We start from the raw sequence: 26,408 nt of genomic DNA, 5'->3' as shown, positions 1-26,408 counted from the left end.
AACATTTCATAATTGGTCCTAAAAGAACTTAGACTCACCATAAAGTAGAGAAAATAGATACATTTTAAACGCTGGATTTCTGATATTTGGATTTTAAAAGTTAAGCCTAGTTTGCTAACTTCATTCTGATACAAAAATAACAGAACTATTTCAGAAACTTGTGGTGGATCAGTTTCAGAATAGTTTCATTTTATCTGTACAGATTTCAATTTTATGACTATTTTACTTTTCAAGTGTATACTAGATTTGCTCTGTCTTCATACTAACTTATTCTATTTTAATTTTTAATGAGACTCTCATCTGTTTACCTAAATCTTCGATGCTTCAGGCCCATGCATATTTCAAAGTAGAGCTCATTTTGTGCTTTAAAAGCATTGAACAGACCAGAAAATGCAACATTCTTTATACTGAGAAGGCAAATGCTGAATTTTTGTTTTTTCAATAAAAACAATTCAAATTTTATGAAGTGGCATTACATATACCCTACAATTCAATTAAGAGTTAATAGAGATGTTAAGAAATAAGACCAATGTTGGAAAACAAAGAGAAAAAAGATAATATAAGTAGACCCACAGGTGATTCAGATATCGAACTCATACATTAATAATCCATAATGAATATTTTCAAGAAAATAGGTGAAATATCACCAGAACCCAATGGCTTCACCAATGAATTCTTTCAAATGGTAAAGAATTAGCCCAACATAACTTTGATTCTAAAACCTGACAAGCCATTAGAAGAAAGGAAAATTATAGGCAAATTTTTCTCATGAATAAAGATATCTAAACCTTTCACAAATATCAAATCAATGTAAATAGTATATAAAAAATAATACTAATACTATCATGATCAAATTGAGTTTATTCTGGGATTGCAGAGTTGGTTTAACATTTGAAAACAGTTAATTCACCACATAAAATAAGATTTTAAAAGTTGATCATCTCAATAGATTCAGAGAAAAGAATTTGATAAAATCCCGCAGCCATTAATGATAAAAAAAAAAAAAAAAACCCTCTTGGCAAACTAAGAATATAAACTTCTTTGTCTGACAAAGTTTTATAAAAAGTATCTAAGAAAACAGTATACTTGATTTTATAATACTGAAAGTTTTCACCTTGATTTTGGAAATAAGTTCACCACTGTTCAACAAGTCCTAGCCAGTACAGTAAAGATAAAAAAAAAAAAAAACAAACAGGAAAAGAAATAAGAAGACTAGGGATTGTAGATGAAGAAATAAAACTGTCCACTTTTTCTAGACAACTTTGCTTGAATCAGTGAATAATCTATAAAAATTTACATTAATTTCATTTTTATATACCAGCGACAGTTGGAAAATGAAATTCTTAAGAAAGATATCATTTACAATAACGTCAAAAATATCGTTACATAGGAATACATCTAGCAAACATTTTGTAAGATTTCTACACAAACTATAGAATATTATTGTGAGAAACTGAGGAAACCCAACATAATTAGAGAAATACATAGTGTTTAAGAATTGGAAAGCTCCATGTTGCAAAGATATCATTGCACCCCTAATGCAATATCTGTCAAAACACCAATAGGATTTTTAAAGTGAAACTTGACAAATTGTTTCTAAAAGTTATATGGAAATGAAAAGGGGGCTAGTTATGACATTCTTGAAGAAAAAGAGCATTGTAAGAGGACTTGTTCTACTGAATATTAAGTCTTATCATAAAGCTATTTAAGACAGTATGTTGCTGGTGCAAGGATACAAGAATAGACCAATGGATTAAGTAGAGAGCTTATGGAAAGGTAACAGATATAGAGGTATTGATTTATGAGAAAGGATTAGGGGAAAGGACAGTATTTCCAATAATAATGATAACGGAAAAATTGGGAAAAATGCAGGAAAAAAATGCCACTTTGTTCCTATCTCATACCATACACAAAATTAATTACAGTTAATGTATAGATATAAATGTGAATGACAGAGCACTAATAATTCAGAGTGCTGGAAAGATTCAGATATCTACTACATTGTTCCTCAAAAGTGTGACTAGTGAAGATTATAAACAGCCACCACGTGTGGGGTATCACCAGCTAGATGACTTCAGGGAAGCTAAAACTCAACTCTTCACACCTCCCCCCAGTAAATCATGGAGAATTCATTAAATGCCATTAAATAGTGAGGAGATAAGATTAGAAATCTGGAAATTTTAATCCAGTGTACTTGAGGGGAGTGGACCTGAAAGCAAGAAAGTTCAAAAGTCCAGCAAGATCTGAGGTTTTTTTGAAATGTATAATAATATTTTTAGTTTTAGAATGGAAATAAAGGGGCAAATCAAAAAGATCTTTCAAAAGGGCTTGGCAGCTGGGTTGATATTCTGGACAAAGTGGGGAAAAGTCAAAATGACCCAGAGGTTTTGAGCCTTAATGATATCATTAACAAGGATAGAAAATCAGGAAGGCAAGCTGCTTTGGGAGAGAGGATTATTGAGTTTGAGATGATGGTGGCATATCCAAACAGAAATACTAAAAAAAATGGTAGAAATAAGTCATTGGAAGCAAAGAAAGGGCCAGGCCTAGAGTGATGGTGTATGATGTCAGTAGTGTCTGTGGATGCACATAGCCGCTCACTGTCTGTCCCAATTCTCTCACATCCATTCATAGAGTTACAATTGTGCTGTCATCTGCATAAGCAGATCACTGGGCTGGTTTTGGAACAGAGGGGAAAGGACAAGTGCTGATATTAACAGAGACTGACAACTGCTGAGGGCTGCCTGTGAGTAATTCTTAAATCACACAGAATTTTGAGCAAAATTTTGAACTAACCTTGTCTTAGGATCTTCTAGATAAAGAGGTGTTTCAATAGACTCTGGCAAGCCACTCTATTGTTTCACTAGCATTATAATCTGTCAGGCACTTTCTTTCTTAGTGAAGTTAACCCTCACTCACTAGAATATTAGTAGGGTATGATGCCACACCTCAGGACACATTGACTTAACTTCGTCAGTTGGGCTAAAGAAGGACACCAATCATCTGGTCTGGAAGAAAATCCTCTTCATAACTCCTCTTTTCCTATTCTCTCTAGTGCAGGCATAAGGCACCAGATAAATATTCACAGCCATGCATGATGGATGTCATTGGCCACCATCCCTCTAATGGATTGCACCTGGATGCAAAAAAAAAAGTCATTCTTTAATGGAATGAAGTTTTAAATGATCCAGATTTCAGAGGAGTGCATAATCATGAATATTTATAGAAAACATTATCATTTAAAAACATCTTTTTCTCTTTTCAAAGCTTTCTAATTGAGCTATAAAAATTCATGCTAGCCTAGAATTAGGCACACATGCTAAGTGCCCAAAGAGCCGCATTAACACTGTAATAAAGCTTGGGGGGATGGGACTGTGGGGAAAATTCTCTATCCCCCACTCCTAGGAAATCAATTTTCTAATTTTCTCTGTAAGAAGTCTTATTTCTGTATAACTCCTTGCTAATAGTCACTGATCAAAGCACCTTTTTGAACTTGAGGCCTATTTAAGAGAATTTTAGGGAAAAAACAAGTACTTTGGCAAGAGAAGAAATCAAATTCATAGTGTCCCATCTAGCAATAAACAGCTTTTATAGGTGTGTAGACAATGAAGCAAAGATGACATTTACTTTATAACTTCAAAGAGTGTAAATTATGACTTCATTTTTTATGCCAGAAAGTCTTCCTATAGAAAAGAACCCAAAAACCTGCTACAGAAGAATTTAAAATTAATGAAATGCTTTACTTCATTAAAATGTGGGCATTTGGTTTGATTTCAGAATTCCTGTTGATAATGAATGGGCTCCTAAAGAGGTATGAGGGAATGGGGACCGTCCCTCTGTAGACAGTCTGTGTGGAAGTCACAACTGTCTCGACCTCCACTACAGGGAATGTCAGAGAACTCAGTGTGCTTCAGAGAAGATCAGGTCTTCATCCTTGCCTCCTGAGAGATGGGCTTCTAATCCCAATAAAGAAAATTCAATAACATAAAATAAACAGGAGTGAAGGTACAGGGCCAAACTCACCTGGGTTAGGAGCCTTAATCACTGCCTTTACTAACAAACCAGAACTTTCATGGCCAGTTTATGATAGAGATAAAGTCCCCAGTGATGTGAGTCAGCGCATAGCCTTTACTTTTCTAAGTGATTCCATGAAATCTGTTTATTGCTCAAAACAGAGACCAGGAGCTTTTATGCAAATACTCAAACCGTACACATGCTTTAATGTACCAATAAATAATATTTTCCTCTACCCCTGCCACCACTTCTTAGAGATCTGCTGTGCCCAAAGTCCTGGAACCCCCATCACTCAGTGTCAACTGATTGGACCTGCCAGGGATGGACACCTTACTCACGTTTGACCAATCAGGTTTTCTCTTCCAGGAAGCTGGAATTGGGACACTGCCTGAGACAGATTGCTACAGGGATCAAACTGGAGAGTCAGAGATACATAGGGCTGAGGCTTTCATTCGGGGACAGTCATGGGAATCTAATCTTCAGAGAGAATAAATTAGATGAGAGATGCAGAGGGGAGACATCACATAGCCCCACAGAGACAATATTAGCTGCTTGAGGCTTTCCACAAAGAAGCTGGGCTTTATTTTGTGCGATTGGGTTCCACAATGTCTACTTTGAAATTCCCTCTCTTTCTTTCTATCATCTATATCTATCTACTTGTCTGCTTTAAACGCAAAAAACTACAAAGCCCTGCAAAAAAAACATAACATTATGCCAACTTGACTCATTGTTAACTTTAGTGTTCATTTAAAAATTATCTTGTAAGGTAATTTGTGAGTTACTCTGATTTCCAGAGTATTTCTGAGCATGAACAATTGTCAATTATTTATAGTCAATTACATGTGTTACTCTCAGCCTGAGTAACTCATGTTAAAATAAATTACAAAATCTGTTTGAAACTTTTATACATATAAAATGTTTATTTAATGCAAATTTTTTTTGCATTTTAATATTGGAATTAACATTGAATTTGAATATTTTTGAGGCAGATGAAGCCTCCCAAAATAAGAGATTCTAAGGCCTATGACACTCTTAAAACTTCCCTTAAGGTTTCAAGGGCTGCTTAGCTGGTGTGGTGTCACATGAAGAACGCCAGGCCTGAAATGACATTTGGATTGTAGCACCCATGCATAGTAGGCATTTTCCATGGAGCTGGAAGAGCCATTTGCCCCCACTCATAGGCTTTCTCATCTTTAACACAAGAGGGTTGGGTGAACTGATATTGAAAGTCCCTTCCAGTCTCCAGATAATAGATTCCACATGTTTCCACTAACTCGCTCACATATTCTGGGAAAATTTTGTTGATTTTTGAATTATTTGCCCAAAAGCAGTACGTCCTAAACTCTACTTAGAGCCTGATCACTATCTCTGTGAGAAGAATTTGACTCTTCGCAAGAGAAACAGTTGAGATAAATAAAATTTAGTCCTGTTTCACTAGATATGATAATGATTAATGAGCTTTGACGATTACCATAGACCTGCATACCCAAATAAGCCCCCTTTACTGTCTACACCTTCCAAATTGCACACTTTCATCTTCACACTTACAAACAAACACAAAAAAAATCTGCTATCTTATACCTCCTTCCCTTTGAGGTTCCCTTGTTTTTATGCTCTTATTTTTTTTGCATCTCTTGAGATCTGATTTCAATCGTGTACTCATATCTCCAGGAGGAAACATTGTAGACCTCCAGCTGTGTCCCACTTATGGAACCCTTAGTCGTCCTTCTTCGTTATGGCAAATAATTTCTTTCATAAAGGCAGCCTTTCATTTAGTCAATAGTAGTGTTTTCTTCAGGGATACCTGTTCCATTGCGGTTCTTCAACTTGAGTTATAGTTTCCAAAAACACTCTGTGGCAAATGGCGTTCACATTTTTGTCCTGATGGGCTAGCCTAGTCCACAGAGAGAAGGCTGTGGTGGACACCATGCTGCTCCAGGATTGAAGGACTTAATCCCCCACCCACTGGGAGCGTTGCCTGCTTCACAGCCTTCTTCTGTCAGGCCGCTTGGGGAATTGTCTTTAGCTGCAGAGTCATGTAGCCTATGGTCATATCCGCTTCCCAAGCCAGCCATATCCAATTAATGGTCAATTTGGGATAACTTTAAAGGGTCATGTCAGTTTCAGAGCTTACTCTATCAGCAGGGTGACCGTATCACAGCGCAACTTTCTTTGTGTTCTCAGTTCCTCCCTTCTCCAACAGTAGATGATCTTAACAGCATCTCCAAAGAACTTCCTGCAAATTAGTTTCAGAGTTTCCCAGGGAACCTAACCAGAAGTGTGTTACAAAGTGAAACATCATTTGACATCTTTTGTAGAGCAGATTGGGGAAAGCTGAAAAATAACATAGTTTTAATTATGGTCATGATGATGGGCAGAGCACAATCTTTCAATTTACAACATTAAGATTGCCATTTTATAGTGAACAGCACTACTCATCGTTATCATCCACCATTTCACCTGCTACAGTCTGCTAAGATTTCTTCAAGAAAGTCATGATAGTGTTATGTCCCGAGGCTGATTTAATTGGTCCGAGGTGAGGCCCAAGTCTCGCTAAGTTTCTTCTTCTCTTTTTTCTTAAACTTTTGAATTGATTATTATGTACTCCACGTTGACACAAGAAGAAGCATAATTCTGGATTTCTTTTTAGCAAACTTTCTAATGTAATATAACATACATACAAAACGTACGTGAATTATGAGTACACAGCTTAATGACTTTTCACAAGGTTAATACTCTAACACACCAAAAATACATAGTACATTACCAATGTCCCAGAAGCTCCCTCTGCCACCTCCTAATTATCCTAAAAGTAACATACTCCCTGACTTTTAACGTGAAAGTTAATTTTGCTTGTCTTTGAACTATATATCAATGAAGTCATACATTCTAAATGCACTTGTTTCCATTTAGTTTCTTTCAGTGAATATTATATTTGTGGGAGTCATCTATGCCGTTGTATGTTGTATGAGGTTTTTCATTCTCATTTCATAAAATCTAATGTATGCATTTACTACAATTTATTTATCCATTTCTTCTGTGGATGGACAACTGCTTTGTTTTTGGTTTGTAGTTTTTACACATGGTGCCACTATGACCATTCTTTTGTTGTGTTTATGTACACATTTCTGTTAGTATATGCCTAGGAACAGAAGTTCATAGACGTATGTGTGTATTTCAATTTTAGTAGATATTGTCGAACAGTTATCCAGGATGGTTAAACAATTTACACATCCATCAGCATCATTTGAGAGTTCTGGTTGCTCCACATCCACATCTTTATCAACACTTAGCATTATATGTGTGTGTGTATGCAAATGTATGTAAATATATAGCATTTTGGAGCAGGTCTAGTATTATCTCATTGTGGGTTTTTATTTGCATTGTTCTGATGTCGAGCAACATTTCAAATATAGACATTGGCCATTTGGATGGCCTCTTTTGTGAAGAGCTTTTCATGTTCTTTGCCCCTTTTTCTATTGAGTTGATTGTCTTTTCTCTTTTAATTTGCAGGAGTTCTTTATATATTCTCCATATAAGTCCTTTGTCAGATACATGTACTGCAAATATCATATTCCATTCAGCAACTTGCCTTTTCACTTTTTTAATGATGTTGTTTAATGAACACGAGTTCTTATTTTTAACGTAGCGAAACTTATCAAAATTTCCTCTTTTGGTTAATGCTTTTTGTGTCCTGTTTAAGAAACTCTTTTTATTCCAAAGATACATATCTCTTTTTCTTAAGGTTTTATTTTACCTTTCATTTTAGTTCTATAAGTCATCTCAAATTAACTTTGTATAAGAAAGAGGTGGGGTAATTATTCTTTTTATCATATGAATATACAATCGAGTTAGTGCCATTTGTTGAAAAAATTACCTTTCCTCCATTGTACTGCAGTATTACTTTTGCATACGTCAAGTGGCCACATAGAACGTGCAGTCAACGTTGGGCCTGTTGATGTAGACGCACTATAAAGCAAATCAAGAAGAGGAAGTCAGCACAAATCAGTCACAGGAAAAAACTACTGAAAGCATAAATAAAATTTAAAGGAAATACCAGACTTGATCCTCCTGGAACACGGGTGTTCAACAACAATGATGATTAAATCATTTTAATGCTATCTAGTGCTCTGAAACTGTTAAATTCAGTCTACAAAAACAAAAAGAACCAAATATTGAAGATATAAAAATTTGACCATCTCAGTTGACTGTGGGGATGGTTAATAATAGACAACGTGACAAACTGGATCTTTTGGGCTCTGGCAACAGAGTACTTCTGTGTCAATAAACTAAGGCAAACGCAGATGAGAAACTTGGGTACATCTGTGACACAGTCTTGGCCCAATTTTAGAAATCAAGAGTAGTGAGAACGTGTGCTATAAAGCAGAAAAATTAGTAAATGTCTCCTACGTAAAAACTAATAGCATATTTCAACACTTGAACAACTTATTGAAATGTTTTGTCTCTCATATATGCATAACTAATCTGGACTACTGGGAACAAACAAGTCAGTGAGTGGAATAATAACATGTCTGTCAAACTGTCTAACTGTGCTGTGCAAATAACACTAAGTTGTGTACTTCATTTTTCCTTTCGTACTTTGAATGTATCAATATGATAATTCAGTATACTTCTTGCATAATAAATGCTATTAAAATAAAATGACTATGAACTTGACTAAATTAATCTTGAATGACAGGTAGTGCAGACCCTTTTAAAATGTACAACACCCATATTTTCTAAGCAATGGAAATTAAATCTATTATCTTTAAAATGATGTTTTAGAAATGTCAAAGATGTCTCTAAAATTGGAATATTAAGAGGGCAGGCTATACAAAGTGCCCATTTTGAAATTTATCTCCATTGTAGGTCCAAATATTCAGGAAAAAAAATATCAAAGCTGCTGATTAACCGACATTAAGGAAGGAATCATTTCCCAGAATGAGGTCTTAGTAATGCATCAGAATTGCTGGAAGACTGAAACATCTTGGAGTGAAACACAAGAAAAGCCTTCAGCCCTGCAATTGCACCCCATCACTCAGGTCTGCGGGGATCACGCCCCTATTGAGGCAATTTTTTTACTGTCTGTACGTGCCAAGTCACAAGAATTTCACTCATCTGTGGCTCATTAATCACTTACAGGAGACAGAAACCAATTTGGTGGGTGGTTTGGGATAACTGTGCAACTTACAACCTCTTTCTTTCCTTCGTCTTTCCTCTTTCTCCGGCTATGATACGTATACTCTATTTTCTTGCTTCCCTGTGAATTTCACTGCTCAATTATTTCACCTTGATCAATCTCTCCCTGTGGATATATGTATTCTATATATTCACTCATTCTCTTCCTCTTGCTGTACCAATTATGGCCGCATTACCCTGGAAAATTTCAGATTCATGGGTGTACAATCTTTGCATTTGCATAGGACCCCTTGCTAGAAGAGCATCATGCTTGGTTTAATGCTCTGTGGTCATTGCCTTAAAATTCCTAATTTTATCTTTGAACTTGTGTTTTGTAAATGAAGTATAATGGAACAATGGAGCACGCATATGAGCAGAGGAGAGACATGCAGTATGCATGTTTATTGTTTCTTGCCACCCCATTCACATGTCACATTTGCGATGCCCCATGAGCACAGAATTCCAGTGGATCCATAATGCATGGGAGTTCAGCAAAACTCAAAGTGAGTACAAGGTAAGTGTGTTTAGTCTGTAACTGAGTAAGTTCAAGTACTGACAGCCCTGAAAGGCCACATGTCCTTCTTGAACCAAAACTTCTGCAGAACCCTATCATATTCTTCCTTACTCCACTTATTTCCTTGTGTTAGCCAGTTGTATTGAAAATGTTGACACAGAATGAAAGCAAAAATAGGGCAACACATGGTTCCTTTTATTTTCTATCTCTCCTAAGTCATCAGTAAGCTAAAAGTAAAGCGTTGGTAGAATATCAAGATGTGGCGTGTATTAAGATGTGGAATAAAATGGTGAGTTAGTTTTATGCAGTGTTTCCACAAAATACATATTTTTGTATGAGCTATGAAATACAAATTGTAAGATTTTGTTGATTTTGCATATGAGTTAAATGCTCGTAGGTTTGCATTTAAAACGGTCATTGCATACTAAGAAGACAAAGTGCAAAATTCATGCTAATTATTTAAAATTTTATTTTTCCTTACTTAGAAGTGAATTAAATAGCAAATAAAATACCATGAAAAATTGGTGTGGGGGAGATCATGACAAGAGAAAAAAGCTTTATCTTTTAGTTCCTTTAACTGCACCTTTTTTTCCTGCTTTTTGAAGGAGGGGTATTGCATTTCCATTTTGCACTGGGTTCCACAGATCATGTGCCTGGCTCTGCTGAAGACTTTTCATTTGGAATTTCGTGCCTCATGTTTACTAATTATGGCTGAGAAGCATTGAGTCAGTGCTAGTAATACTCCTAAATTACGGTAAGGGAAGATCAAATTGGTGAGTCTGAAAACTCCTCGAAAATTTTCTTTGCATTCTCAAGAACTTTTAAAACTAGTTCTTTCCCAAACAAGAATAACCAAATAACTTCTAAAAATTCTATTTCTTCTTTAATGATATTGCTTCATTTTATCATGAGAATTACAAAATTATTTTTTTCTACTGGTTTTCATTGAAAATATACAGTATTTCAGCTGTGCTATGGGTTACATAGACTTTGGCCACCACAGGAACCACAACGACCATGCTTTTTCTGGGCTGCGTTGGGAACTTTACCATCATTTCACTCTTTAGGAGAAAGGTGTTATAAGTGCCAAATAACTTACTTACAAACTAACTTTCGTTCCATAGCCTGTTTGTAAGTCAAGAGCTATTTGATTTTAGTTTACATTTTCTTAAAGTTCAAACACGAAGCTTAATACACGGAATGTGTTTCATGATAGGAAAATTTGCTAACGTTTACTTAGCCAGTTTCAAGAGCTTGGTGTGCTGTTTTCCCTTGGATTGGCCCTAGAATTTGGTCAGGAAGAGGCAGGATTAATGGGCAGGAAGCAGACAAACAGGAAAAAGAAAGTTTCAAATTTTGCATCCAGATTCAGACATTTCCTGCTCATATTCTTGCTTCTGTAATTACTACAAGGAATACTTATTTTAGGTCGTTTTTGGTCGTTCATTTCCTGGAGACTCCCAAAGATTAGATGTTTTCTAGGAGATTATCCTATGAAAATAGAGAAAAATTCTGTTATTCATCTACAAGAATTTTACTGGTCTTCAATCAGTAAGAAGAGTTAGGGATTTTAATTTAATTAATTTTTTTTTTTTGAGGAAGATTAGCCCTGAGCTAACTGCTGCCAATCCTCCTCTTTTTGCCAAGGAGGACTGGCCCTGAGCTCACATCCGTTCCCATCTTCCTCCACTTTATATGTGGGACGCCCACCACACCATGGCTTGACAAGTGGTGCCATGTCCACACCTGGGATCCGAACCAGCGAACCCGGGCCGTCAAATCGGAACATGTGCACTTAACTGCTGCGCCACCGGGCCATCCTCAGGGGTTGTAATTTTTAAACGAAAAGAAAAATAGAAAATAACAAAAATGAAAAGAAATCTCTCTAGTCTCTACGTCAACTGTGGTCACGTTTAATAATTATTCTGTGTATTAAAACCATTTTTTTCCACCTCATATTTTGAATGGAAATCTTCTCAGATGAGATCATCCTAATTTGAGGCTGGCAACAGTAGCAATAAACAACTATTTGGGTTTTTAGGTCACAAGCTCAATATAAACCAGTTTTGCCTGTTGAGTTATATTCTTGGTACACTTTATTACTTTATTTTTTCCTTTTAACTATATTTTATTCTTCTATCTCCCTACCATGTAAGGGAAGTAGTTTAGATTTTTATTTTTTTTTCCTTTTTCTCCCCAAAGCCCCCAGGTACATAGTTGTGTATTCCCAGTTGTGGGTCCTTCTAGTTGTGGCATGTGGGACACTGCCCCAGCATGGTTCAATGAGCGGTGGCATGTCCGTGCTCAGGATTCGAACCCACAAACCCTGGGCCACCCGCCGTGGAGCACGCAAACTTAACCACTCAGCCACGGGGCGGGCCCCTAAGCGAAGTAGTTTGGAAGAGGATAAGTACGTATGTAATTTAAATGGTCTGTTTTGGTAAATTTATCATTAGAATTTTTTTTAAATTACATTTATATGAGAAAGTCTTTCTTAAGATTATTTTTCTATGTTTTGATTATAGAATGTGTGTACTTTTTACAAAAGAAGGGACTGTCACAGATTGTAAATTAAAAGGGAAGCCTTACCATCATTTCTCTTATTGAACCTTCTGTGCTTGTTTGCAAAAATTGTCCCTGATGCAATCTTCATTTAATTCCATTGCTTTTAGAGAAGGATGGTTTCATTTTTACGAGACTGTTTTTCTCTCAAAATGCTATTGGATTAAGCTTATTTCCCAGGTTAACAAATTTAATTAAAAGTTGTTTTCGTGTGTATTTTACAAAAACAACTTTAAGGCAGACTTACCTGCCACTACTATAGTCAACGTTCATATTAGGAAACAATGAGGGAACACAATGATCAGAGACTGCATTTTAAGAAATCTCTAGTACGGAGTTATTCCACTGTCATACAGCAGCAACGACAAAACCGCAAACTCCCAGTGTTTCAGCATCTACTGTATATCTGATTTTTTTAAACCGTTATTTCTTTAATTCTCATGATAAACCATGTGTGATAAAATGAAATTCTGGGAATAACCCGGATTCCAGTACCACTTTCCCCCTGCCAACAAGCTTTTAAACCCTAAGATTGACACATTGCCATGTGTAAATAGTATTTCAGTTAAGCTTTGTGTAAACTGAAAAGGTCTAAGTGGGAGAGAGTTTAAGGGCCCTTCTGTCCCTTAACAACTAATAAGCCTTAGTTCTTCCTAGAAATGCAACCAACCAATCCAGTAAGAGGGAACTAACTCGTTAGTGCCTCCGAAGAGATCCCATCCCTTTCATTGACTGCTTAATCCGAGCAGGAGTCCTACTCTAAAGGACCTGAGTGAGCTGGCACAAATCGGTTCCCCTCTTCCTTCCCTTCTGTGGGTCTCAGATTACTCATGTGTGAGATCAGAAACTTGAGTAAAGTTTTCTTTGACTTGCCCTGAACTGACTCGGAGTGAGAGGAAAGTGAGAGGCGGAATCAGGAAAGATAGCTCAATCATCCTCTCATGGTCTGGGAAGAGTAGATCTACTGAGTTAAACCTGAGACGACAAGCTGAGAGAAAGGTCCAGGGTCAGCGTGCCCAGCAGCTGAGATCGGACCGAGCGCCCGAGCCGAAGTCGCCATTGCGCTCACCCCTCTCCCGGAAGCCCCGCCCGCTCCTGGAGAGCTAGGTTGACGCCACGCCCCTGCCCACTCCCTGCATCGGCAGCGAACTACATATCCCAGAATGCCACTCAAGCCGCCTTGCAGGGCGCCAGTAAGCGCCTGGGTGACACCATCAGTCTGCGCGATGTTTAGACTCCACTGATGTCGTGGCGCTTTAGGGGAAGAAGTTGGTGTTTTGCCGGGCCCTGGTCCTGAAGACGTGGTCCGCGTGGCCCCTGGCCCCTTCCTACCCACCCCTCCACCCGCCTTTTCCCTCCCTCTTCTGGCAGGATGAGGCGTGCAGGCCTGGGTAAGAAGAGGGATGAGATTCGAAGTTCAGGGGCCCTAGAACCGGCCGTGCTGGGCCCGGGGGCGCGGGAGGAAATCGGACCGGACTTGTGTCACTGGAATCTGGGACAGAAAGCCGGGTGTATGGAGGGGTCTTTGGAGGCGTTGCCAAGTGGAAACACACCATTTTTCCCAGATCCTAGGGGTTTCCTTAAGTTTGGTTCATTCCCAAGTTTGGATGGTAGCTTTAGAGAGAGTGGTGGAGGACTGGGGGTGGGGTATGTACGGATGCTAACTCAATGGTAGAGTTTTTTTAGTGTCATTGACTCTAACCGTGATATGGAAACTGCTGAGTTCCCGAAGTCCAGTTTCGGTTCTCTTTGTCTCCTGGCCTTGGATGTTAGTTTCTTCAGAAGCGAAATTTGAAGAGGGAGTGTTGCAAGTGAAGCACACTAACGATAATCCTGTTAGTCTGGTGACAGTGAGTTACAAAGGTAAATGTACGTGTTCTTACTGTGGTATGTAACATCGAGGTCAAAGGTCAGTTTACCCAGAGCGTTTCTTGTCTGAGCCTTATGCCACTGTCAAGGCAGTAGAATGTTGTAATGCTTGGTGATTTAGGCTTTGTTCTTCATCTTTTGGCTTAGGAAGTAGATTCACCAAGCAGCAGGAATAAATTACGCACAAGGACTTTTAATGGGCTATTATAATACACCACTATTAAAACAGCATATTCTGGTTCTGAGGCTCTCTATTAAGAGATGATTTTAATTTTTTTTAATTTTTTTAATTTTTTAATTTTTTTTTTATTTAAAGATTTTATTTTTTCCTTTTTCTCCCCAAAGCCCCCCAGTACATAGTTGTATATTTCTCGTTGTGGGTTCTTCTAGTTGTGGCACGTGGGACGCTGCCTCAGCGTGGTCTGACGAGCAGTGCCATGTCCGCGCCCAGGACTCGAACCTGAGAAACACTGGGACGCCTGCAGCGGAGCGCGCGAACCTAACCACTCGGCCACGGGGCCAGCCCCTATTAAGAGATGATTTTAAAAAAAGAAAAAAAACTCTGCTAAATCAGCATACAGAATACCTGAGAAAATATACGAAATATTTGAAAAACAATAATGTTCTCTTTTTCAGTTTAAGATGGAAAAAGAAAAAAAGTTTTTCAGAAGTGTCAAATATTTAAAGTTAGTGAAAGTTGCCAGTAACTCTAGACTTGTACATTGATTAATAAATTGTAGTATGAGAAACAACTTTTGAAAAATGTAGTTTTTATGAATACTTGGATCATAGAAAGTTGGTCAGGTAAATTGTAGAAAAAAAAAATCTTGAGCGAGTTTAGTTTTATATGCTTAAATGTTTTTCCTTTTTATCCTTGTCAGTGACAACAAATATTTATTGTGTGCTTGAGTAAGCTCTAGGTCTGCAGTTGTTTGTGGCCCGCTTTGTGCTCCCCAAAGCTTCCAGTCTAGTTGGGAAGCAGGAACATGTACGAAGATAAATTATAGTACAAGGTGGTAGCTCTACATCCAAATGCCAAATAAGTTCTACAGATAGTGAAAGTCTTGGGGACTGCAGAACACTGTGTACTTGGAACTTGAACTAGAGCTTGAATAGTAGAAGGTGGGAAAGGTAAGTTCAAGTTGGAAGGATGACTCCCCTCCCCCGCAAAAAGATTGTAGGACTGGAATTATGAATGATATGTTTAAGAGCTTATGATTAAGTAGGTTTGATTGAAGTAAGAGGCATGGAACCAGAACCATGCTGTGAGATCTTTGGGTCCCAGGCCAGGGAGTTTGGATCTCATCAATAGGCCCTTTGAATGTTTTTGTGCAGCAGCGTTATGGGAAAGGGCCTTGAGAAGTGGTGGTTCTCAGCACTGACTACATTGGAGTACATTGGAATCACCTGAAGAGCTTTTAGGGTGTTAATACCTGGACCCCAGCCCAGACTAATTCAATTAGAATCTCTAGGGTAGAATCTTTTTTTTTTTGAAGCTCCCCTGTAGTTGACAGGCAAGGTGAATACTTCAGTGTCTGTTGCTGTCATTTACATTGGGGTGATGTGACCAGAGCTTTTTTTTAAGTATCAGCGTGTATTAACCTGGAATTTTAAACTTGAGATCTTTGGTACTCACCAGCTTTCCTACAACTTTTCATAGCAGTAATTCACACAAAAAGAAGTAGTTAAGTTTGGAATAGCAACTCCTAGCATCTTTTTGATTTTTTCTTTTTATATTGGGAATGAGTGATGGCGTGAGGGAAGATTAACTCGTTAACAGAAGAAATGTGCATTGGAAGATTTCTGGGCAATAAATAAAATGAGAATTTCACTTCTAATAAATACAGCAGTATGGAAGAACTCTAAAATTAAAATTAAGATAGGCAAAAGAACAAAACAAAGGGAACGAAGTGAGTAGCCGTTAATTTAGAAATGAACTCCTTAGTGAAGTTGTCAAGTGATTGAATTCAACCAGTCGGTAATTACTTATTGGGTGAATGTTATAAATTCAGAACCTTAGTCACATAAAATAAGAAGACATTTTCCTTTTCTCTAAGAATTTTTGTCCTTACTAGAGTTTGTACAGAGCATCATTGATTAGTTAGTGAGAATGCAGTTTTTAAATGATTGTTTTCATTGTTTGATGGGGGAAAGTATGCCTAGTCACTTGAGTTCTTAACTTTTATAATAGCACATTTGGAGAGCTTTATGGATAGTGTGTCAGCAGTTGAGGGAAAATTTGGGGAATGCAGCTTTCTCCTTTGGAACCTACTTGTTTAACATTTTATTGTGGTTTTGTGGTGTTGGAGATTGTGTAAGTGTCTGCTGCATAAAAAGCGCTCATTAGGAACGGGACGTAGAAGAAGTATGAGACACTGTCTGCTTTCAGAGAAGCTTATGATTTCATTCTTGACAAAGGCAGGCACCTTCAAAGGTGAATATCAGTGAATTCAGATTCTTTTCGTTGATAATTTAGTTACAAGTATTTATTGAGTGTGCCTTACTCTGTGTGTGTGGACACGTTTGTGGGGGATATATAGCCATGAATGAAACAAATTTAGTTTCTGCCCTTGGAGTGTAGTCTAGAGTGTGCTATTAGTGTCTTGTACAGCCAGCACTATCAGAACTCAAAGGAGAGAGTTTTGCTTTTCAGAGAAAGTGAGATTTGTGCTGTCTTGACACCTTCACCATCCTTCATGTACCAGTGCTGACTGCCACTTCCTGTCCTTCCCTTTTGTCACTGCCGCTCCATTTACTCTTTGAGTGTGTGGAGACCTCTAGTTTCTGTATTATCCCTTTCCTCCGTATTCTCAGGCCTCTATTGAAACAGCTTCAATCCCTGTTCTATCTTGTCCCCATAATCCGTATCTTCAACCACTCATGGCAAGCAATCTCAGCCTCTTGGGGCTCTGTGCTTCTGCAGCCCCAGCGCTATAAAACCCCAACTCTTGATCAGTCCAACTACCCAGCTTCTCATGGGCTAACTCAGGCTGATGGGCTCTCCTGCAAGAAAATCACACGTCCCGGAGGACTGAAACCACTGCGCTGTACTGCCTCAGCCAAGATTATTTTATCCCCCGGTAATCCTATGTAGTCCTAGGCACTTTCCTCCATTATTCTCTTTATTGTTTAGTCCAAATGATCACCATTCTTCAAAAAACAGCCTTTTCTCTTCTTTTACTGAGAAAATTGATGGTATCAATTGTTTAAAAAAATTGTAGTTAAATAGCACCCTCATCTATGCTTTCCTCTCTCCAACCCCCAGCACGTTTATATATGTGTTCATTGTCCGAGGCTCACTCCACCTGTTTGACTACCTGATAAATATCAAGTACTATATTAGGCAGTGGCCAGGACTGTGTTATTGTATTCTCAATGCTATTCACTAGATGATAAGCTCTAGAAAGTAGCACCTAGAAAGAATAATGGATCTGACACATGGTAGTTTCTCAAATATTTGTTGAAGAATGAATGAATCCCCCTCATAACTTTTAGTTAATGTTCTCCATAAGTTTTTCCAGCTCTCCTTTGTTTAAGGGAAAGATGCCAGAGAGCTCATGGCAGATGCCTCCCTCTGCCATGAGCTCCTTCCTGCTAGAGTCTCCTTTTTCTCCCTTTCCCTTCAGACCCAGGCTTCTTCAATGGGTAGTTGCTGTTACTGCTTTTAGATCTTTTTTCACATGTGTAGTTCTGTGGAGCAGGGAATGTGTCCTGAATGTCCTTGTATAGCAGTGCCTATTTTAGTGTCTTGTGGGCAATCAATAAACAATCAATAAATGTGTATTGAAATGAGTTGAATATTCTTTGCTTAAGAGAGGGTATTAGAAAGAATTGTTGTGATCTCTATTTGGTATTAATTTTTAAAATTCATTGGAAGCATATGTGGTCTGCAACGCCCTCCAGGGGTCTTTTTTGGTTCTTTCCTATCAGAGTTTCAAAAGTGGCTTGCTTTTGCTACAACTGTGCTTGTAACTCTGACGTTGCAGGTGAAGGAGTACCTCCTGGCAACTATGGGAACTATGGCTACACTAATAGCGGGTATAATGCCTGTGAAGAAGAGAACGAGAGGCTCACTGAGAGTCTGAGAAGCAAAGTAACTGCTATAAAATCTGTAAGTAGATGACAGATAGTGTATACTTTTCAATACATATGTATTGCGTACTTAGAAACTATATACTTTTATTGGCATCATACTAAGAAATTCAGTTACCCAGATAGTGTAGTTTGCTGAGGTCAAGGTGCACTCAAAGTTTAGACATGATTTGAGTAGATAGTTAGAAAATGTGGCCAATCAAAACATATGGTGCATTTGCTTATGTTTTTAAACTCCAGCTGATGTTTGTGGTTAAATCTGAAATGCGGTATGTTGTCTGTAGTAATGTCTCAGAGCAGTCCATCTTCCACCCCAGGCAGCTCTTCTGAGTTTTTCTTCTTCTAGTCTCTTAAGCTACAAATCTCAGTCTTGCATGTTTCTGTCTTTGTACCCCATGTCAGTCACTGAGTCTGGTGCTTCTCTCTTTCTACTGCTTCTCTTTCTACTTTTCCCTGATTTTCTTAGGTGAACTATTAGGAAAGCCTCTTAAGCTATCTGTTCCTAATTTTTTGCATCTTCTGGTCTGAGCTACATCCTGTCACCACAGTCATCGTTTTTTTTTTTTTTTGGTGAGGAATATTGGCTCTGAGCTAACATCTGTTGCCAATCTTCCTCTTTTTTTTTTCTCCCCAAAGCCCCAGTACATAGTTGTATATCCTAGATGTAAGTCATTCTAGTTCTTCCATGAGGGATCCTGCCACAGCATGGCTTGATTGGTGATGCCTAAGTCTATACCCTGGATCTGAACTGGCAAAGCCCCGGCTGCCAAAGCAGAGTTAATGAACTTAACCACTCAGCCACGGGCCGGCCCCCATAGTCATCTTTTAAGAATATTTTTAAATTGCATCCTACACTCCCAGAAGTCTTCAGCATCCTTCCATGATATAAGAAATAAAGTTCACACTCTGTAGCTTGATCGTATAGGTCTTTCATAGATTGTCCACAGCTTTTCAGACCTTACCTCTTGCGCTTCCAGAATGTGTATATGCTTCCTGCCAGACAAATTGGAGTACTCTATGTGCCCTAAGCATCCTGTCACTTTCCCACTCCCGTGTCTTTGATCATACTGTCCCTTTGCCTTAGGCGTCCTCTTGCTCTGTAGATTGGCTGAAGTCTGAAAGGCTCCACTTCATTGCATCCCTTCCCTCCTCCAACTTTTACCTGATTACCACATCAAAAGTAACATTTTTTTCCTTATGAGCATAACACCATTTGTGTCATTTCTTTACCAGAATGTGGGGATTTCTATTTTTGTACTTATTTTTATATTCTTCACAGCACGTAGCGTAATTCCTTATCAGTGGTATTGAGTTAATATGTATTAAATGAAGGAATTTTTTAAAAATGATATTAACAGTGTATGTGATAGCTTCTGCATTATAATAAGCATGCTATACACTTACACAGCATTCATTAGAAGCTCATGTCACAAAAATTTAATTGATATTTCATTAGTTTTTGGAAAATAGAAATGTTTTTCAGCCTGGAAACCATTATATTCTGAAAAGAGTATTGTTTTCAAAGTCATACTAAATTAAAAGGAATTGATCTATGAACTAAGAAATATTATATAATGTTAATAATTTAGAAAATATAACATTTAGAGGGAATTAAGAATTAAAAGATTGTTTTAAACTCCAGTGTTGATAATTTAGGCTGCTTGTTAGACGAAAGGTTTTTCCTGGAAATTTTTTTCTTTGGCATGAATGACAGCTGTAGAAAGCGGTTGGGTGATTGGGGCTATCTGGCTTTATACTTGCTTTATTATCTCTGAATTGTTAAATTTGGGATAAAAGCTCATATTCTGGTCTATAGAATTCTAGTAGGGTTTTGTCTCAAGATTACCCCATATGCTTTCCACACAAAATAAGTTGAGAATAGTGTTGGCAGTGATTTGCCGAGATCTTCAGTAGTTGGTTGTGTTTATTCAGATATCTTGGGAGTGCAGCCTTTGATGAATTTATCATGTAAAATATTAAATAGGTTTTGGTTGAATAGCAGCCGTAATAACTTATAGTATCTCTTTTAGGCTCAACTTGTTTTCTGCATAGCTCCAGGATGTGGATGACACTAACTTATAAATTTATTTTCCAATTTATTATCATATTTTAAAGGAAAAATACTTTTACAATCTAAAGAAATAATCAATTTAGGCATATATTCAAGCTAATGTAACATTTTATTAGGAAAATATTAAATACTTATATCTGGATTTGAATTGATAATATGAGTACATGTATACCTCTTTTAAAATGTAGAGAAGGAAACATACAGATAAATGCTGTTGTATGAATAATATAAAGAGAGAAAAAGCATACAAGAATAAGAGAACCAGAGAGAAGTATGTACCAAAATTAAAAGATGGAATTGAACATTAAGATGAAATCAAAATGAAGAGCAGGGAAACAGTATCCATAGTTGGGAAGGAGTAGAAATTCTAAATTAATTTTCCATTAATTTAGGTGGGAAAAGTATCAGAAGAAGAAAGTATATTTTATATTTCTGGAATACAGTTTTATTTGAGAAAATATATATGCTTAGAATGGAGTTATTTTTACTTTATAACACTTAAATAACTTTATATGAGTAATAATGTGTATGTTTTCTTTTTTATAGCTTTCCATTGAAATAGGCCATGAAGTTAAACAGCAAAATAAATTATTAGCTGAAATGGTAAGTGGTTATGATTTTAACTTTAAGAAATTTGACCTAATATTCTCAAATTTAGTCTGTAAATTAGGAATAATATCATTTTAACTTGTATTCATTTTGCAGCAGATCTAGAGATCTTAAGTCTTGCATTCCTATCCATTTGTTTCTAATTGGTTTGGAATAACTGTAAGGTTTATTTTTGCCATAGTTTTACATTTTTCATCTTGCTTAACATACATAAGTAGGAGGAGGCAGTGGAAGCCAATGTATCGTTAATCCTGTGTTTAGAAACACTGTGGAAGACTCAGGACAAATGACTCTTCTGTGGTTCTTAGAGATCTCAATAGATATAGACTACCAAGCAATGGAAAAGCACTTTATATCCAACCAACCAAATGTCTCTCACTTAACATAAACCTGTTTCTTCTGCTGGATCTCCTAAGGGTCGCTTCTGAACAAATCAATAAGATTTGAAGAGCGTAATATCCCAAAGCCTTTTCTCTCTAGTCTAAACAAGCTCAGCAGCATGTGCCTTTCCTTGTTAGAGCCTCTTTCCATTCTTTCATGTTTGTTTTGGATGTCTGACTTCTCCAGACCTTCTCTGATTTCTCCACGTGCGTTTAAAATTGTACTGTTCAAAAATGAATACAGCATTGAAAGCCAGTTCTTAGGAAGGTTGTGAGTTAGAATCACCTGGGGAACCTTCTGAAAATATTTATGCCTGGTTCTTACTCTAAATAGACTGATTCAGAATTTCGGGAGGAAGGACCTTGGTGTATGAATTTTGAAAAAAACAGCCCAGGTGATTTGGATGCATCACCGTGGTGAAGAACGATAGATCTTAAGTCTTTGAGCCACACTGAGCCTGAGCTATACAGAGGCTGTCGCTATCCTGGGGCCTGTACATCTCAGGATATTGAGATTTCTATGAAAGTGCAGTATTTCTAATCCGTACCAAGTCCTCTCATCTTAAGGACTTTTCCCACTGTATTTTAGTTTGGTAGTTTTTCCCAGTCCATATTTGTAGTCTTTGCCACACTTTACCACCTCTATATCGTATTCTTTTAAGTTTTAATAGACTATATATAGTCATGTGTTGCTTAACAACAGATAGGTTCTGAGACATGCACGTTGTTAGGCAATTTGGTAGCTGTGTGAACATCATAGAGTGCACTTCCACAAACCTAGATGGTCTATCCTGCTACACACCAGGCTATATGGTACTAATCCCATGGGACCACGGTCACATCTGGTCAGTCATTGACCAAAACAACATTATGCAGCGCATGATTGTACTTCAAGGTCAGCTGTCTAAATAAAAACATCTGGAAAGTAAAAGTACTGCTACCCATATTAAATTTTGGATGAATTACTGTACTGGGAAGCAACCAACCATTTGACCTTGGAGAGCCATGCCCCCAGAAAAAGTGGGAAAAAACCTGTATGATAGTAGACAGATTTCTTACCTTTTTTGCTAATGTCTTTAATCCACATAATTGGAATAAGACTTAAATAGTTTGGGATTTTGAATTACTGTGGGGCTGAAAGAAATGTTTATTGGATAATGAAAGAGCTTTTTGTTCATTGAGAGAATTACTCTGTTTTGCATGGAGTAATCAGGCTGATTACCCAAATTATAAACAGCCTCCTGATTTGATTAAATACTAAAAATGCCATTAAAAATATATTCTAATAACAATATATTCCGTTACTTAAATATGCATATGTAGAATATTCAAATCTATTACATTTTATGTTTTTCTTCTCATAGGATTCACAGTTTGATTCTACAACTGGATTTCTAGGTAAAACTATGGGAAAACTGAAGACTTTATCCAGAGGGAGCCAAACAAAACTGCTGTGCTATTTAATGCTATTTTCATTGTTTGTCTTTTTTGTCATTTATTGGATTATTAAACTGAGGTGATGCAAGTAAGTGTGGGTTTGGAATTTGTTCCAACTTAATGGCTTGGAGTACCACTTCAGTAAAAAATCACCATCAAAACATTCCTAATTTTCAAGTACTATGGCTTTTTCCATTGCAGATGACTGAATTTTACTTGTTTTCTAAATTGTGTTAGATAATACAGTGCTCTTTGAATACTATCGCTTAACAGTTCGTTTTTTGCCCCTATTTTCAGGGGTATTGAGATGGCCTGAAGTCAGTCTGGCCTTCACAATTTTTTCTGTTGTTTGCTGTCAGATTAAATAGCAGTATAATACTCTGTTGTTACCATAAATATAGGTTTATGTCTCATATAAAGAAACCTAGTGGGAGAATAACAGAAGGCCTGGGGAGCCTGAGGCTGAGCTCTTGAGGCACTGCACAGGTTTGTGAGGGAGCGCTAAATGTATTTGCTTGAACTGTCATCAACCCTGATGATCTATGCCCCTTTCCTCCTTCCGTTTGGTTAAAATCGTAGGCCAATTTCTCTATACCTACAGTTTTCCTAATAATTTTTGATATGACTCCTCTTCTCCCTCTGCCTAAGGACCTCATTCTTTAATAAAGCTTGTTATTTTGTCATATTTCTAGTAGGGCCCAAAACAAATGTGTACCAATATAGTTGTTGTTTTATATTAACTTTATACATATCATTGACTTGGCTTAGAATAGGTTTATGATTTTAGCTACTTAGGTAGGCCATTTGGTTATCGTTTGTGACAGAATAATGTGAAGCTAAAGTAATTGCTAAGCTCTGAATGGAAATAAAATGCTCAAGAAAATTAATTGCTTCTGCTTTTTTATGTGCTCAAAATAGATATCGAAAGTACTCAGGCATTGAACTTGGGGTTAAGAGTATTGTTGCTTTAATCCAATGTATTTGCTTATAGAAAGCAAAATAAAGGTGGACTGTTGAGTAGCAAGAAATATTAAAATGTTCTTAAATACTCTGTATTGCTACTGTTTTGGAATTTGCCCATTTATGGGCTCCAAAAATAAATTTTTTAGTGAAATGTGTGAATCGACTGTTGCTTCTTTCTTTAAGTCTCTTACATTCTTTTACGTACAATCTGAGAAATGGTCCTGAAAACTCAGATTCCAAAGAAAATCAGGAAAAGTTAACATTTGTACTTATTTCAGAACTTGCTTCAAACAAATGAGATAAATCAAGACTTTAGTTTCAAAAAATCTCTGTTTTATATTTTTAGTTATAAATCTCTTATCTTTGATTTTACTGAGCTTGTAGTCATTTTTGCTCTGCTCTAATTATCCATCAATTTCCGTTCTCTCTTTTCTGGCTCATTTGGGCCTCTACTTGACAGATGGAAACGCCAGCATTGAGAGAGTTTAAGTGACTTAGCAGGGCACTTACAGCTGACGGGCCTGAGGTGTGACGTGAGGGACACTGGTTTGAGTTAGACAACCTGGGCTCGTCTCCATTCCTTCACTTGCTCAGTGTTTTGGGGCCTGTTTCTTTATTAAATCATCTATTTCATGGGATTGTTGTAAAAGATAGGTAATATACTGGAAAGAGCTGACGCATGATAATCACTCAATAAATGTTAGTTCTCCTTATGATTAACAGATGTGTCAGGAAAGAGACGTATTGTAAGGGCAACACCCTAAGTTGGTGTCAGGCTTTGAAGTGATCTTGTGACCTCCAAGTGGAAGTTTCTATCAGACGATTTGATTCATTTTTCAAGAATTATTTAACTGTGTACTCTGTGCCAATTACATGACATCAGAGCTCAGGGAAGACTCAGAAATCATTGTCAATAATTAAAACTGCAAAAAAGGGAAAAACAGATGGCCAAAGAAGAATGACTGGAAAATGGAAACGAGAGAATCAACATTGGAAATAGATGAGACCAGAGCCTTAGGAAAGCCAATGATGGCAAGAGAAGGATGAATTTCAAGATTAAAGTTTGGCTATTATGTGAAAGTACTTTGTAAAGTATTAAAACACTATTTAAATGTTGGATATTAGTATCAAGGAGATGAAGATTTCAGGAGAAGTGATTTGGGGTGATGTAAAAGTGATTCTTATCACTGCATTGTTCAACATTTCTTATTTTATAGTACTTTTTAAGAACTGCGTAAAGCAGGACCCTAACCAACATTTCTTACCACCCACTCTCGTCACTGCCTTTGCTCAGATTCCTGGCAGGCAGGGAACTCCTCTAAAAGGGCCTGTTCCTGCCCCATCAGGATCCCTCTGCTAGCATCCTTTCTTCCTTCTGTTTCGGGACCCCTAGGAAAAAGTACTCTCAGAAATAAAATTTTGGGGAAGCATCAAATATGGAAAAATTCTGATCCTTTATAATCCTTTACAAGCTCATTGCTAACTCTGAGAAGGACTTTATTGCTACAGGTGTCTGGGAAATTGATTAAAATAACTGAAGAGGCAAAATATTCACATTGTAGTTTTTATTCAAACAACATGAGACTTGGGGATGTTTAGGTGGTGGGTGACACACTATAAATCCTATATTTTAAATGATAAAGCAGATTCAGAAAACAATTTATAAAAATCCCAAGTGTCCAAATTTTTCTGCAAAATATCTGATAACTTCATTTCACTAGGAGTTGGTTCTCGGAAGTGTACCAACACGTTTGCAAATAATAGAAAATATCACTTATCTGCACCATCCCTTACAGATACCAGGCATAGGTCTCTACAATGAGGAAAGGGAGAATTATACATATTATGGACAGAATTTGAATTAGCATGCAAATTAATTCTTGGATCCTAGTCGAGCAGAGATTAATTGTTAAACCTGAAACAAATATGCAACATTTTAAGCATCAGAATTTTGGAGCAGAAAACCCTAGCACCTGCACCCATAGAAAGCTTCTGGTTTTATAAAATAATTTTCCTAATTTTTCAATGTTCTTAAATTTCAAATTATGTGTATTGAATTTGCTTCCTTGTAGAGAAAGTGGAAAAAGCGCTTGATAATTTGGGTTCATTCAGTCTGTAAATAACTTCATCAGGCCATACTGATGAACAAACTTTGCCTAAATATTTACTGGGAAGCCGAATTCCATCGTTGCTGAGACTGAAAGCTATGGAGTCACACCACCTGAGCATAAATCCTGACTCCACTACTTACATGATTTTGGGCTGATAACCTCTTCACCTTAGTTTTGTTGTAAAAGAGGAATAAAAATTGTATATAGGTAGCAGTAATACACTCATAAGGTTATTGAGATAAATGATATTGTAAAGAACTTATAATGGAGTCCTGGTGCTCGATGGTAGTTGCTGCCTTTGTGGTTCGGTGGTCGGGGCACGTGGGAATTCTAATCCGTCACACTAGCCCACGATGTTGCTGATAAAATTTCGGCTGCTTTCTCCTCCCTCCCCTGTCCTCCCCACATTTACCATCCTGCCAGGGATGAAAGCAGCTGTTCATCTTTCCTAGGAAGAGTTCATCGTTTTCTGGAATTTAATTACTTAGGTTTCTTTGCAGCCTCAGCAATCTGGTGGGATTTTTTTAAAGACCTATGATTTTTTAGTCTATCTGGCTTGTTCGAATTATTAGAATGAGAGCAACAGACTTTTCAACTTCCTGGAAACA

At 37.3% G+C, this 26,408-nt stretch overlaps 1 protein-coding gene across 1 annotated transcript; it reads left to right on the top strand.

Annotated features, from left to right (window-relative positions):
* The first annotated feature begins 13,498 nt into the window (after nucleotides 1-13,498).
* On the top strand, nucleotides 13,499-23,844 carry BET1 (Bet1 golgi vesicular membrane trafficking protein). Its single transcript, XM_046670708.1, has 4 exons — nucleotides 13,499-13,659; nucleotides 18,124-18,248; nucleotides 20,847-20,903; nucleotides 22,654-23,844. The coding sequence occupies exons 1-4, from the start codon at nucleotides 13,641-13,643 to the stop codon at nucleotides 22,807-22,809; spliced, it is 357 nt and encodes a 118-aa protein (XP_046526664.1). The 5' UTR covers nucleotides 13,499-13,640; the 3' UTR covers nucleotides 22,810-23,844.
* The last annotated feature ends 2,564 nt before the right edge of the window (nucleotides 23,845-26,408 follow it).

The sequence above is a fragment of the Equus quagga genome, chromosome 8 (assembly GCF_021613505.1).
Source record: "Equus quagga isolate Etosha38 chromosome 8, UCLA_HA_Equagga_1.0, whole genome shotgun sequence".
In the NCBI taxonomy this organism is placed as follows: Eukaryota; Metazoa; Chordata; class Mammalia; order Perissodactyla; family Equidae; genus Equus; species Equus quagga.
This window is presented reverse-complemented; position numbering and strand designations above follow the sequence as displayed.